Source organism: Plecotus auritus (assembly GCF_963455305.1).
Source record: "Plecotus auritus genome assembly, chromosome: 9".
Classification (NCBI taxonomy): domain Eukaryota; kingdom Metazoa; phylum Chordata; class Mammalia; order Chiroptera; family Vespertilionidae; genus Plecotus; species Plecotus auritus.
In genome coordinates, this window is record NC_137783.1 from 18655746 (window position 1) to 18669994 (window position 14249).

At 45.6% G+C, this 14249-nt stretch overlaps 2 protein-coding genes across 6 annotated transcripts; one reads left to right on the plus strand and one right to left on the minus strand.

The window, feature by feature from the left end:
- Window positions 1-300: 300 nt before the first annotated feature.
- On the minus strand, window positions 301-13260 carry NOLC1 (nucleolar and coiled-body phosphoprotein 1). Of its 5 annotated transcripts, none has more exons than XM_080642953.1 (13): window positions 13063-13258; window positions 7885-7940; window positions 7631-7770; window positions 7394-7527; window positions 5688-5865; window positions 4690-4820; window positions 4426-4564; window positions 3985-4113; window positions 3691-3801; window positions 2933-3589; window positions 2644-2750; window positions 2195-2287; window positions 301-2035 (listed from the first exon to the last, which is right to left on the minus strand). In XM_080642953.1, the coding sequence occupies exons 1-13, from the start codon at window positions 13180-13182 to the stop codon at window positions 1877-1879; spliced, it is 2154 nt and encodes a 717-aa protein (XP_080499079.1). In that variant the 5' UTR covers window positions 13183-13258; the 3' UTR covers window positions 301-1876. The 5 variants fall into 5 exon arrangements, with proteins under 5 accessions (XP_080499079.1, XP_080499078.1, XP_080499081.1 ...); XM_080642952.1 differs by having other exon boundaries at window positions 7631-7773; window positions 13063-13257; XM_080642955.1 differs by lacking the exon at window positions 2644-2750 and having other exon boundaries at window positions 7631-7773; window positions 13063-13259.
- Window positions 5916-6378, plus strand: LOC308234712 (protein S100-A10-like). Its single transcript, XM_080642957.1, has one exon. It carries the CDS (start codon window positions 5959-5961, stop codon window positions 6250-6252), a length of 294 nt encoding a protein of 97 aa, XP_080499083.1. The 5' UTR covers window positions 5916-5958; the 3' UTR covers window positions 6253-6378.
- Window positions 13261-14249: the final 989 nt, after the last annotated feature.

Consider the following 14249-nt stretch of genomic DNA (forward strand, 5'->3'; position numbering starts at 1 on the left):
TAAATATCGTAGGTTTTGTGGGTCACATGAAGTTTGTCTTATTATTTATTTTTTTTAAGCCCTTTAAGTAATACACAAGCCGTGGGCTGGATCTGGCCCATAGGCCATTTTGCCAACCCCAAATTAGACTACACACTGGCTGGACTATTGCCTGGAAAAGGCACCAAGAAACAAGGTATGGCCAAGCCCAAGAAAGCTCTGTAGTGAACTCAGGTCTGGACCCCAGCCCTTTAACTGGCACCCAAGTTCTGGTGTGAATAGGAGGTGGGAGAGCTTTGGATTCACAATAAAACTCCAAGACACATTAGAAACCAACCAGTTTATTATTTTGTAGTAAGATGTATAACTTTTACCATGCAGACTGAAACACCTATGTCAGCATGAACAGTGCATTTCCTAACTGGAGGCAGTTACATGGAAAACCAGGTTATTATCAGGTTATTTGAAGAGCATGGAAACCAAAAAAGGGGAGGTTAATTTCAGGACCTATACCTCATCCATGAAACTGGAGCACACCTTCCCACCACAGGGACAGCCCAGCCTCCAGTTTGTTGACTCTTCCTTCTCCACTGTGCACTGGCTGATGAGCACTGGCAGCATGTCCTGCAGCTTTACCATCAGGCAGCTTAGTCTACCATAGCTCTGCTCACTGGTTTTTACTGTTTCCTCCACTGTTACTGACAGTTAAGGTTCTGAAAGGGGCACATCACTTGCTCCCACATAGCAATTACAAGACACATTAATCCTATTAGGATTCTCTTCCAAACCCATTCTATTCAAGTTTTACCAGATAATATGCTTTGTAAAGGTTCTTCCCATTTTCATTAGCGCATACATAGGTGACCTATAAATTTACCTAATGTAATCTTATTCCTACTGAAAATTGAGGTTATTTTTCTTCTTTCACTTTCTTGATCAATGATTCCCAACCACACAGGAATTATTGAAACTAATTTTGTGTCACTACTGCTACCAAGATAGACATACCAAGTGATATGTACTTTCCAGATTAAACTGTTATTTTGTTCTCTAAAATATAAAAAAATCAGATGATGCAGTTTTCAATTTAGTACGCAACACTGTTTAAGGGTCAAGTCATCAAAACAAGTCTTTGAACAATAGAAAAGTTTATGCTTTCAAATTAAAAAACAGGTATTGCAAATATTCCATAATAATGATAAAATTACAGAAAACAAAATATTCAGACTGACTCCACAGCATTCATACCACACCATAATTTTGCCTGTAACAAAACAGTTAATTTTATACTCCAAAGTAGCTACGTCCATGCTGGCTAAAAACTTGTCTTAGACCGCATGAATGAGGAAGAACTACATAGTGCATGCTTAACAGACATATACATTAACCATTCTCAACTGCCCCTCACCAGGGCTGAGTGATAGGAGGGATGAAATGTGGACAAGTGCACGCACATAGGCAGAATTCTTCAATTATAAAAATTCACACATGTAACCTTTACTATGTCTTGGGCAATAGCTTTTATCTATGGGAACACACCTCTGAAAATCACAACAAAAATCAATAGGAAATGATTCAATAGAAAATATACAAATTTCTCAGCATGAGGACTTCCACAGAACAGGGAGAAGGGAATGACAACTGAAACTAATTTTTATTTAAAAAGAACACTCCCCTTACCTTGTCCTTGCTACTCAACACTCACAAACAAGTCTGTACAAAACTACAAACACAGAAAAGGACCAGAGAGGATGTTCCGATACAATGTTTTCGGACCTATTCTAGGCTGCTGACCTCAGCAATACCTCCCCGCTAACAGAGCTGAAAGCTCCTAGGTCCACTGGGGAAAGTAAGTAGTCTTGGATCATCACCCCCGCTTTGCTAGGATCACCCCAGGTCACTCGCTGTCAAACTTAATTGAATTAACCTGGACAGAGATGGAGCCTCCCCTGTAACTGCCCCGCTTCTTCTTGGTCTTCTCATGCCGGAAGGATTTGCCTTTGGTGAACTTCAGGACCTGATTGGCTCGTTCCCCCCAGTCTCCGGCTGCACCTCGCTGGCGAGTAGAAAGATGGTTAACACATAGGACACCAGGGCCCTGTCACGTTCTTGTCCCTGCTCAAGGCAACCTGAACCCAGGGAGTTTCCCACCAATCTGAAGCAACTGTCCTCTTCCACCCAACACTGCTCAAGAATGGTGGCTCCCTCTCCTCACCTTGGCATCAAAGGAGTTGTCTGCCACTCGAGCATCCACCTCTATTTCCTCCTCCCTGATCCTTCGGAATGGGGATGATGCCCTTTTTTCTGCCTGGATAAGAATGAAGTACCAAATTAAAGATGGAGTGGTCAGATAACAGAAAATCCCTCCTAAGCCACACACATGTGCACCTTTGCCAGGCCAGGCAGAGAGCTGTCAAGATGATTCTAGATTCTTCTTTCTACTCTTGAAAGGCTAGCTCCCCATTCTCACTTCTGAAATCTAATACCCCCCCTTTCTTCTTTGTCCAAATATGGCTTATATACCCAATGTTGCCTCATAGTCTTCGAAATTTTCATGCATATGAGAATTGCCCACACATGTATTAAAACTTTATTTCCTCCTGTTAATAATAATAAAATAAATAAATAAAAGCTAGCTCCCGAGAGGAAAAGAAGACAATTTACTTTCTTCCTTTTTGGAAATGTGTTAGGGGTCTGAGGGTTTATCTTCTTGACTGGAGGAGTCTCTGCCTCCGTGGCAGCCTCATTCTGCTTTCGTTTCTTTCCTAAACCTACAAAACAAAAAGCCAGACTCAGACCAGTTTCCTGTTCCTCTGCCCATGTTGCCATACTGAGGGCCTGCAACTGGAACCTAGTCATTCTGCCTCCTCTCTCTATGCCATCCCCCCCGGAGTATATATATCCCATCCTAATTGCGGGGGAACCCAAGAGGGCAGTTTCTGTGGATACAGACCTGGCTTAGAAACTGCTACTGCTGCCTTTGTCTTTCCTTCCTCCTTCTTGTTGCTGTTCTTATCTGCTTTTCCATTCTGGGCAGTCGGTGTAGAGGTGCCATTGGTTTTGAGGGCTTGTGGTCTAGGAGTACCCTTGCCCTTGGGCTTCTCCTCCTCCTCCTCCTCCTCTTCACTGGAGTCATCTGAAGAACTGCTGCTGCTCTTGGCCTTTACTGTCTTTGTGGAGGCTGGCTTGGAAGGGGCTACAGCGCCTGCTGTCTTCTGTGGCTTCTTTTTAGCTGGGGGTTTAGATGCCTTCTCTTCCTCCTCTTCCTCACTGCTAGAGCTGTCTGACTCAGAGCTGCTATCCCCACCACCCTGAGAGGCCTGTTTGGCAGGCAAAGATAGTGCTGCTTTGGCCATCACCTTGGCCTTAGGGGTGGTCACTGTCTTCTTCGCCTTCCCCACATCCTCCTCCTCACTAGAACTGCTCTCCTCCTCACTGGAGCTGCTATCAGCCTTTCTGGTCAGAGGCTTCTGGCCACTGCCTGCAGGCTGCTTGAGAGCCATGGCTGTCTTAGCTGCAGGCTGCTTGGGAGTGGTAGCTGGCCTACTTGAGGGATTTTTGGTGGCACTGGCTGGCTTGGCAGGAGCTTCTTCCTCAGAACTGTCAGAGTCTAGACAAGAAGAGGGTAGAATGAATAGCTCCCCAAATTATAAATTAGACTGAGAAGAGACCCTGGAGTGCCCCCTGCGAGAGGGCCTCGACATGCCTCACCTGAGCTGTCCGAAGAGCTCTCTGCTGCCTTCTTTGCTGGAGCTGGTTTAGTGGCTGCTTTAGAGATGACTGGCTTAGCTGGCGGCTTCTTTTCTTCTTCAGAGCTTGAATCTGGAGAGAACCTATGGCATTAGGCTGGGCCCAGAGTCCTGACCCAAACAGGAGTAATAAAAAGGATGCATAGACCACAGAGCTCTAGTCCTATCTTGCTTCAGTGGAAAGAGGGACAGAGCTTTTCCATCTTCCTATTTCTCAAACACTCCCCAGACCCACTCACCACTGGTGATGACCCACCAGATTCATCACTGCTGTCGTCACTGCTCTCTTCAGGCTGTTTCTTCTCTGCAGCTTTCTTGGGAGCCTGGGTTCCCAGGGACTTTTTGGGTGGGGGAGCAGAAGGCGGGGGGACTGAACTATATGGACCTGTTTAAAACGGAGAGTGTGGTGGTTTTAAAATATGTATACAAACTCTTTGATGGAGCTTAACCCCTTCCTCCCTTGAGTGTGGGTTAGAATTAGCAACTCATTTTCCACAAACAGAGTATGGCAGGGATGCTGACATGTCGTTTTCAAAGTCTAGGTTATAAAAGATACAGTGCCTTTCTCCTTTCTCTGGGAGAAACTAGCAGACATGTCAAGCAGTTCTTTGGAGAGGTCCACGTGGTGACTACAAAAGTCCTTCCGCATACGGGCCCTGGTAATAGTCCTGTAGCTTGACTCCCCATATCTAGTCACCTGGTTTTTTCTTCATGGGCTTTTTCTGCTCCTCTTCCTCCTCCTCACTCGAGGAGTCCTCACTGCTGGAACTCTTTTGGGTAGGGGTGGCAGCTGCTTTCACTGGAGCCTTGGCCGCTACTTGCTTTTTAGGCACAGTCTGTATCGTACAAGGAAATCAGTTACCACAGGAAAATGCTGACCCAACCTATCCTGTCAGGAAATGGAGACTGTCCCTTTAACCCCCAGACCCCTCTCTTCCCTGGTAGAAGTTATGGTCCAGACCTTCTTAGAGATGGCTGCTGCCTTCTCCTCCTCTGAGTCATCGCTGCTGCTACTGTTGCTGCTGCTGCTGCTGCTACTACTACTAGCTGCTTTGCCATTAGCTACTTTAGGTGCTGCTCGAGTGGGTGTGCCTAAGAAAAAAGAAATAGTGTTAGAAGTATCAAGAAATTAAAGGGCCATAAAAACCTCCATCCTATTTGCTCAGAACTTAGGAGTCTATCAATTCTCTTGCCTCTAGAGCAGGCATGAAGGAGACTGCTATGACTTACTATATTAAGGAGGCCTTTCCTGCCCAACATAAGGAATAAAACTACTCTATCTTTCAAAGTGATATGATACAAATAATTTAAATATGCCCCTGAAGTGTTTCACTCCAACTTCCAGAGAAGCTCCTATAAATCATAATCTAACCTTCACTACAGGAAGATTATAGAATAAAACTTCTCACTTGTCCTATGGAATGAAGGTTTAGGAGGAAAAATGGTAGTGAAAAAAACAAGGAATAGGGGTGCAAGGGGTCATAGTAAAATGGGATTTGTGGGAACATAAAATGTCTATGAAATGCAACTAAGAAATGACAAACTGATACCATTTTTAAAAATACATTTTCCCTTGCCACAAAATGTTTCTCTAGTTATTAGCCCCTAATTATGAAATATTTTACTCATTAATAGCATCTTTTAAAAAATATAAACTAGGTCCTGGCCGGGTAGCTCAGTTGATTAGAACATCATCCCAATACGCCAAGGTTGCGGGTCCAATCTCTGGTCAGAGCACATACGGGAAGCAACCAATAAATACATAAATGGATGTTTCTTTTTCTCTCTCTCCCCCTGCCTCTCTCTTTCTAAAATCAATAAAAATATAACACTAATCAATATCTCTGGTTCAACCACCAGTACCATTTCACCCTTGTGCTGAATAAGCAATTTAAATACCTATCCACAGAACAAGCTGGTCCCGGCCTGGCCTTTTAGAAACAGAAACAGAAATAGTACCTGGTTTGGCTGGGGCTTTAGCCTGAGCTTTAGCCTGAGCTTTAGCTGCCACAGGTGTTGCCTTTGGCTTCTGGTTCTTTGGTGCCTCATCCTCTGAGCTTGAGTCAGAATCAGAATCAGAGCTCTCAGCCTTCTTAGGAGGAATTTTGACCGCCTTGGTTTGGGGCTTAACTCCCTTCTGTGAGAAAACACACCATTAAGAGACTTGGCAAGACTGGCCGCGCGTCCCAGCAGCCGATCCTGCCGCGCCTCCCGCCAAGACCTCACCAAAATGCCGTCTCAAATGGAACACGCCATGGAAACCATGATGTTCACGTTTCATAAGTTTGCTGGGGATAAAGGCTACTTAACAAAGGAGGACCTAAGAGTACTCATGGAAAAGGAGTTTCCTGGATTTTTGGAAAATCAAAAAGACCCTCTGGCTGTAGACAAAATAATGAAGGACCAGGACCAGTGCCAAGACGGCAGAGTGGGCTTCCAGAGCTTCTTTTCGCTAATTGCTGGGCTCACCATCGCATGCAATGACTATTTCGTAGTACACATGAAGCAGAAGGGAAGGAAGTGAGCAGTTACTTTGCCCTGATAAGAGTTCTCCCAATGGGTCCCTTAAGGAATATGTGCCCCACAGCTTCCCCCTGTATAAGAATTTCATGAGCAGATTGGGACCCTTAAAAAAAATGTACAAATAAAATCCCACCCCCACTGAACAAGAGAAAGAAAAGCCAATAAAGCCAGATAAGCTTTTGATTTTTATATTGCTTGTATCCTCAGCCCCCCAATAAACAAGTTTCTTTTTTAGTTCTTAAAAAAAAAAAAGAGAGAGACTCAGCAAGAGCTTCTGGGTATCCAGCAGCATCTTAAGGTAAAAAGCTTCACAGGCTCCTTTTATTTTTTAGGGGCTAACAGAGCAGTAAGGGCGAGGGAAAGCTAAGCAGGACATCACATGAAAAGGACAACAAACTCTCAATAAAAAACAAAAAGTTCAGCCACACATCTACTAGCTCTGTCCCTGCCATTCTCTATCTGGAACTCCCAACATCTGTATACAAAACACACTCCCTTACCCCTGAAATCCTAGACAGTGTCCCAGGGAAACCCAAAACATGGGCTGATTTACTCCAGTCAGTGGTTCTCAACCTTTCTAATGCCGCAACCCTTTAATACAGTTCCTCATGTTGTGGTGACCCCCGAACATAAAATTATTTTCGTTGCTACTTCATAACTGTAGTTTTGCTACTGTTATGAATCGTAATGTACATATCTGTGTTTTCCAATGGTCTTAGGCTCTACAGCCTAAGACCTCTACAACCTGTCGCAACCCACAGGCTGAGAACTGCTAGCAGGGTCGCCTAAGACCATCAGAAAACAGATATTTACATTACGATTCATAACAGTAGCAAAACTACAGTTATGAAGTAGCAACGAAAATAATTTTATGTTCGGGGGTCACCACAACATGAGGAACTGTATTAAAGGGTCGCGGCATTAGAAAGGTTGAGAACCACTGCTCTAGATTCAGAGTCTAACTTCAACCTCACATATCCTTTTCAGGCTTCATACTTCTATCAGATCTCTGAAAGTCCCCAGATTTTCTGCCCCATAATCACCTGCCCACCACCAGCTCTTGGTCACAAGCTAGAAGGCAAGATTTTAGGTTTCTTCTTGCCCATCCCTTAAACAACCCCTTTCCTTCCCAAGCTGCAAACCTGGACAGGCTTTTTCTTTTTGTCCTCCTCTTCCTCCTCCTCATCACTGGATTCTTCACTGCTGCTGCTCTCTGATGCATTGGCTGAAGCCTTTCCAGGATGCTGAGGTAGACTGGCACGCTTGGCAGGTACAGCTGAACAAAAGCACAGGTCCCACTAAGAATCAGCTAGGCAGTATAGGCAGACTACAAATCCTTTTCCTTGAACTGCTAATCCCAACTCCCTACCCGGTCTTACCAACTTTCTTAGCTGGAGGCCCTTGGGCTTTCTCCTCCTCACTGCTGTCTTCACTGCTATCACTGGATGAAGTCTTCTTTTTAGCCTTCTTAGTCACTGGTCCATTTGCTTGTAATTTCCGCTTTGGAGCCTTGGTGGACCTACTGAGGTAGATCAGGCTAACTTCTGGGTGATCAGGACCTTCCCAAACCAAGAAACACAGCCCAGTACACTTGAGGAGATAAAACAGCCAAAATGGTATAGAAAAGACTTACTTGAGCCAGAAGCTATAGATGTCCAAGAGGGAAGAGGCATTGGCATCCTGCTGGGTCTTTAGGAGAAAAGACAAAGAGCTGGGTGAGAAAAATTTATCCTGGTTATTCTAGGGGAGATCAGATTTTGTGTTATTGTCTGGTTAAAAATGACCCGCTTTGCCCTGGCTGGTATGGCTCAGTTGGTTGAGCATCATCCCATGCACGGAAAGGTCACCAGTTTGAATCCCAGTTAGGGCATATACCCAGGTTGTGGATTTGATCCCTGGTAGGGGTGCATACAGGAGGCAACTAATTGATGTTTCTGATGACAATGTTTCTATCTCTCAAAACTCAAAAAAAAATTTTTCTTAAAAGTGACCTGTTTTATTACCCACTAGTTGCCCGGTGAACGAAATTCATGCACTGGGGGTCCCTCAGCCCAGCCTGCGCCCTCTTGCAGTCTGGGAGCCATCAGTTGGACATCCTTAGCGCTGCCGCGGAGACAGAAGACACTCCTGCCACCACTGCTGTGCTCACCAGCCTAAGCCTGGCTTCTGGCTGAGTGGCACTCCCCCTGTGGGAGCACACTGACCACCAGGGGGCAGCTCCTGCACTGGGTGTTCGGTCGGCCTTCTGCCATTCGGTCGATTTGCATATTAGCCTTTTATTATATAGATTACTATAGTTCATATAAATGTTACAGCTTCAGCCCAATAGCAGTGGCTCAGTTGGTTGAGCATCATCCTGTGCACCTGTGCACCAAAGGGTTGCCAGTTTGATCCTCAGTTGGGGGTGCACGCCCAGGTTGTGGGTTCGATTCCCAGTTAGGGCATGTATGGAAGGCAGCCGTTCAATGATTCTCTCTCTCTCAGCATGTCCTCAAATGAGGATTTTTAAAAAGTTACAGCTTTCATGACTTCTCTTACTTGCACAAATTAGAAAAAAAATACCCCTAGCTGGTTTGGCTCAGTGGATAGAGTGTCAGCCTGCTGACCAAAGGGTCCCAGGTTCGATTTCAGTCAAGGGCACGTACCTCGGTTGCAGGCTCCTCCCTGGCCCGGGCCCTGGTTGGGGCTCATGCAGGAGGCAACCAATCGATGTGTTTCTCTCACATTGTTATTTCTGTCTTTCCCTCTCTCTTATACTCTCTCTGAAAAATCAATGGAAAAATACCCTCTGGTGAAGATTAAAAAAATAATAAATAAAAATGTGCATTCCTTTTACTCTAGCAATACATTATCTAGGAATTTACCCTTACCCATGAAACAAGGGCACAAACATTTATACAAGAGAGTGTTTCCTGAAATGTGGTTTATAATACCAAATCACTGGAAAACAGCCTTCAAGAGAAGATTGGTAAAAAGCTATGTCATGTATACAAAACTGCATCCAGCCCTGCTGGTGTGGCTCAGTGGTTGAGTGTCAACCTACAAATCAGGAGGTCATGGTTCGATGTCTGGTCAGAGCACATGCCCAGGTTTTGGGCTAGATCCCCAGTAGGGGGCATGCAGGGGGCAGCTGATCAATGATTCTCTCTTATCATTGATGTTTATCTCTCTCTCTCTCCCTCCCCCTTCCTCTCTGAAATCAATCTATCTATCTGTCTATTTATATATATAAAAGGCTAATATGCAAATATGCTAATTGTTTGTCTGGGTACTGATGTCACGTAGCAACGCCCTGGCTTCCTCTCCCTAGCGACTAGCCTCCTTGCAGTTTCTTCAGCCCAGGAACATGACTTGCTTTATAGTGAGGTAGGTTCAAACATTATACACTGTAACCAAATGTCTGTGAAGCGTTTTCCCGTGCCTCATCTCATTTGATCCTCACAGAAGTCCTGGAGTAGGTAGATGGGAGACTCGATGGAATCCTATTTTCTTTTCATTAGCCGGCAAACGGAGATTTAAAAAGCACCTGACTGAAAAGAAGTAAGAAATGGTGGACCTTGCCAAAACCGGTTTGGCTCAGTGGATAGAGCGTCGGCCTGCGGACTGAAGGGTCCCAGGTTCGATTCCGGTAAAGGGCACATAACTTGGTTGCGGGCACATCCCCAGTAGGAGGTGTGCAGGAGGCAGCTGATCGATGTTTCTCTCTCATCGATGTTTCTAACTCTCTATCCCTCTTCCTTCCTCTCTGTAAAAAATCAATAAAATATATTTAAAAAAAAAAAAAAAAGAAAAAGAAATGGTGGACCTTAAAAATTACTTCAGGTTTTCTCACTGCGCAGAATATAGTCAAACACTGCTGCAATTAAATATTTTACCCTTGGTTCTCCCTGCGTGATCTACAATAATAATTTGCTTTGTGTTGATATTTACTGCTGTGTTGCTGACAACTACATGAAAGAGAAGTTGTGGTGCTTCCCTGGGCTGGAAAAAGTTTAGCTAAATCAGCCGAAACCGGTTTGGCTCAGTGGATAGAGCATCAGCCTGAGGAATGAAGGGTCCCGGGTTCGATTCCAGTCAAGGGCATGTACCTTGGTTGCAGGCACATCCCCAGTGGGAGGTGTGCAGGAGGCAGCTGATTGATGTTTCTCTCTCATCGATGTTTCTAGCTCTCTATTCCCTCTCCGTTCCTCTCTGTAAAATATCAATAAAATATATTTAAAAAAAAAAGTTTAGCTAAGCCAAAACCGGTTTGGCTCAGTGGATAGAGCATCGGCCTGCGGACTCAAGGGTCCCAGGTTCGATTCCGGTTAAGGGCATGTACCTTGGTTGCGGGCACATCCCCAGTGGGGGGCGTGCTAGAGGCAGCTGATCGATGTTTCTCTCTCATCGATGTTTCTAACTCTCTATCCTTCCTCTCCCTTCCGCTCTGTAAAAAAATCAATAAAATATATTTAAAAAAAAAAAAAAAAGTTTAGCTAAATCAGAAAACAGGTCTAATTAAGCAAGTTTATTCTATACCTATAAAAGGCTAAGGTAATACTATACATCTTAAATTGTTGAGATAAGAGATAAGGCATATAAAGTGTTTAGAACCTGGAAAAAGCATCTGGCCCTTACTAAGCCCTCCACAAAGATTTTGCCACATTTGCCAAAACCGGTTTGGCTCAGTGGATAGAGCGTCAGCCTGCGGACTGAAGGGTCCCAGGTTCGATTCCGGTAAAGGGCATGTAACTTGGTTGCGGGCACATCCCCAGTAGGAGGTGTGCAAGAGGCAGCTGATCGATGTTTCTCTCTCATCGATGTTTCTGACTATCTATCCCTCTTCCTTCCTCTCTGTAAAAAATCAATAAAATATATTTAAAAAAAAAATATTTTGCCACATTAAAAACCCTGGTTCTATGCTAAGCAAAATAAGCCAGTCAGAGAAAGACAAGTATCACACAATCTCACTCATATGTGGAATCTAATGAACAAAATAAATGAACAAAATAGATTCAGCGACCTAGAAGCATAGAACAGACTGCAGAATCTCAGAGGGAAGGTGGGGGGAGAGTGGGTGGGTGGGAAGAGATCAACCAAAGAACTTGTGTACATATATACATAACGCATGGACACAGACAATAGGGTGGTGAAGGCCTGGGGCAGGGGTGGGGGTGGGGAGGTGGAGGTAGGCTAGAGGGGGTCAATGCGGGGAGGGGGAAAGGGCAACATATGAAATACTCACAACAATAAAGATTTAATTAAAAAGAAAAAAATCCTGGTTCTGCCCTAGCCAGTTTGGCTCAGTGGATAGAGAGTCAGCCTGGGGACGGAAGGATCCCGGGTTCAATTGTGGTCAAGGGCACATGCCCAGGTTGTGGGCTTGATCCCCAGTGGGGGTGTGCAGGAGGCAGCTGATCAATGATTCTTTCTCATCATTGATGTTTCTATCTCCCTCTCCCTTCCTGTCTGAAATCAATAAAAACATTTTTTTTTAAAAATCCTGGTTCTAAAAGGCCTAATTTCATCCAGCCCATTGTGGAAACACTCTTTGAAGCCTCCCTGTCAATTCCAAACAGTTTCAATATAAAAACGGTTATATTTAATCTCATGGCAGGCTGCCCCAGCTTAAGGAAGTTCTTTCTGAGGCTGATCTGATTCTCTCATTGCACAGCTGGATTCTGCCACTAATAAGTCTACTTTCTTAAAGACCAAGACTGCCGCCCTAGCCGGTTTGGCTCAGTGGATAGAGCATCGGCCTGCAGACTGAAGGGTCCTGGGTTCCATCCCCAGTAGGGGGCGTGCAGGAGGCAGCCAATTAATGATTCTCTCTCATCATTGATGTTTCTATCTATCTTTTCCTCTCCCTTCCTCTCTGAAATCAATGAAAGTTAAAAAAATAAAATTAAAATTAAAAAAAAAGACCAAGACTGCCAAAGATTCTATCCTCTCTCAAGGTGTTTGCCCATGCAATCGTGTCTGCTTTTCTTGAGATGTAGATTCCAAACCTTTCACATTCCTAGTCATCTTCCTTTCACATGTCTTCCGAACATCCCAAGTTACCAACCCGATGATAACAGCTTTCACTCACTGATGAGCACCAGGCACTGGATGGGATTGCCACTTCGTATATATTACTAAAACTCAAAAAAATCCTATAAAATGTATGATAACTTCCCCATAGAAATACTCAGATTAATCAAGCTGCCCCAGTCATACATCTTCAAATGAATGACAATGCCTGGTCCCAACCCTATATTTGATTCCACAAGTCAAAGATCCAAGCTCATTGTTATGCCTGCACGGTAGAACTATGATGCTCAATGCCACTTCTGCTACTTCGGCATAACAGCAGAATCCTGCCTCTATTCTTGTTCATTTTCTTTACTACGGAAAATCCCACCCTTCTAAAGCATTTTATGTATCTTTGACTCCCCAGGAAATTCGATTGAGAGTTAAAGTTGTCACGCTTTCCACCAACTACCTAAAGCCAAAAGAAGGAATCAGGAGCTAGTTTCCAATGCCTCCGGGAGACTGGATACTACTCCCACTTCGCCGCACTCCGCCAGCCACGTGATCTGGACCACGCGGGTCCCACGCTGCTGCCACTGCACCGCTCAACAGAAAAAAAGCTACAAGACTCAGCACTACCTGGTCAAGACCTCGCGGACTCCAGGCTCTCTCCAGTCACCACCGAAAACTCGGCACAAAGGCCCCGCAGACACTAGCCTGGCGGACTCCACGGACCTCTCTACCTGGAAACCTCACCATGTGTGGGCCCGGACCCCTGTGGTCATCCCACCCCGGCCCGTGACCCAAGTCCGTGACTTACAGCGCCTGTTGCCTTGGCGAACTTATTGGCCACCTCTGAGAGTTGGTTATCGCGCAGAAAGCCGAGCACGAGGGGATACAGGTCGCTGGGAACCACGCGGGATAAGCCGGCGTCCGCCATCCTCCGGGCAATACGCGTCACTACCGTTGCCGATGCACACGACTCAGGAACTCAGGAACCCTGCGAGGTCGGGGCGGAGCGTGTTACGTCATCGCGCCGCGCGGGCGCACAGCGGAAGGGGCGGACGCACTCCGCAGGGATGTCCCGCCTCCACCTCGGAGGAAAGATCTGCGCAAAATCTGTTAGCTCTTTCCGTTCCCACGAGTGTCGCCATCTTGGTAAGGGCGGAGCCCGCCGCCCGCCACTTTGCGAAGGCGGAGCCTGACGTCAGGGGTCACGCCCTCCGCAGTGGCGGGAAAACTGCGGACTTCCCAGCCCTTTCTCCCGAAGCATCTTTCCTCCCAGCGGCTGTTTCCTGCTCCCTAGTTTGGGATTAGCATTTCAGGGAAATGCGTGGACTGTCCTGGGACTGTCTGGACCTGCTCACAAGATCTCCAGACGCCCCTATGCGCTCTGCCAGTGGATTCCCACCATTCAACTTCACTGTCTCCCACACCCACAGCCAGTGGGACTCCCACCTTCACTGCAGAGGTTCCTTCAGATCATTTGTGGTAAAGATGGGGCGTAAGCCAGAATAGGGAAACAGGGACAGATAGTTAAGTCACCAAGTAGTTTACAACCATCTAGCAAATGGCAAAATCCTATCTTCACTAAACCAAGGACACTTAACAGTAATGGCTGGCACCTCTCCCCAGCCAGAGGGTAAATAGCCTAAATCACCCTACTCGGGGAGATAGATAGCAGAAATCCTATTAGTGCCATTTGTGCCAACTACACCCAAGGGCAGATGAAGTTAAGGGAATAAATCTAATTTTGGCACATCAGCATAGAACTGACATATTCTATTGAGCTCATCCCTTAACACCTCCCTAAATCTCCCAGCCTTTGAAAACCTTAAAAATGAAGATACCACAGTGTACTCTCCCTTCAGGAAGCACACCTCGCCTTTCCTTTCCCTCTTTTCCTCCCCCACAGGCATGCAGTTTCTAAGGGACTCCCACAAGACTTGCATCCAGGGAGCTATGGGCCTGAACCTGTCCCAAAGGTCCTCTTTTTTCTTACTTCTT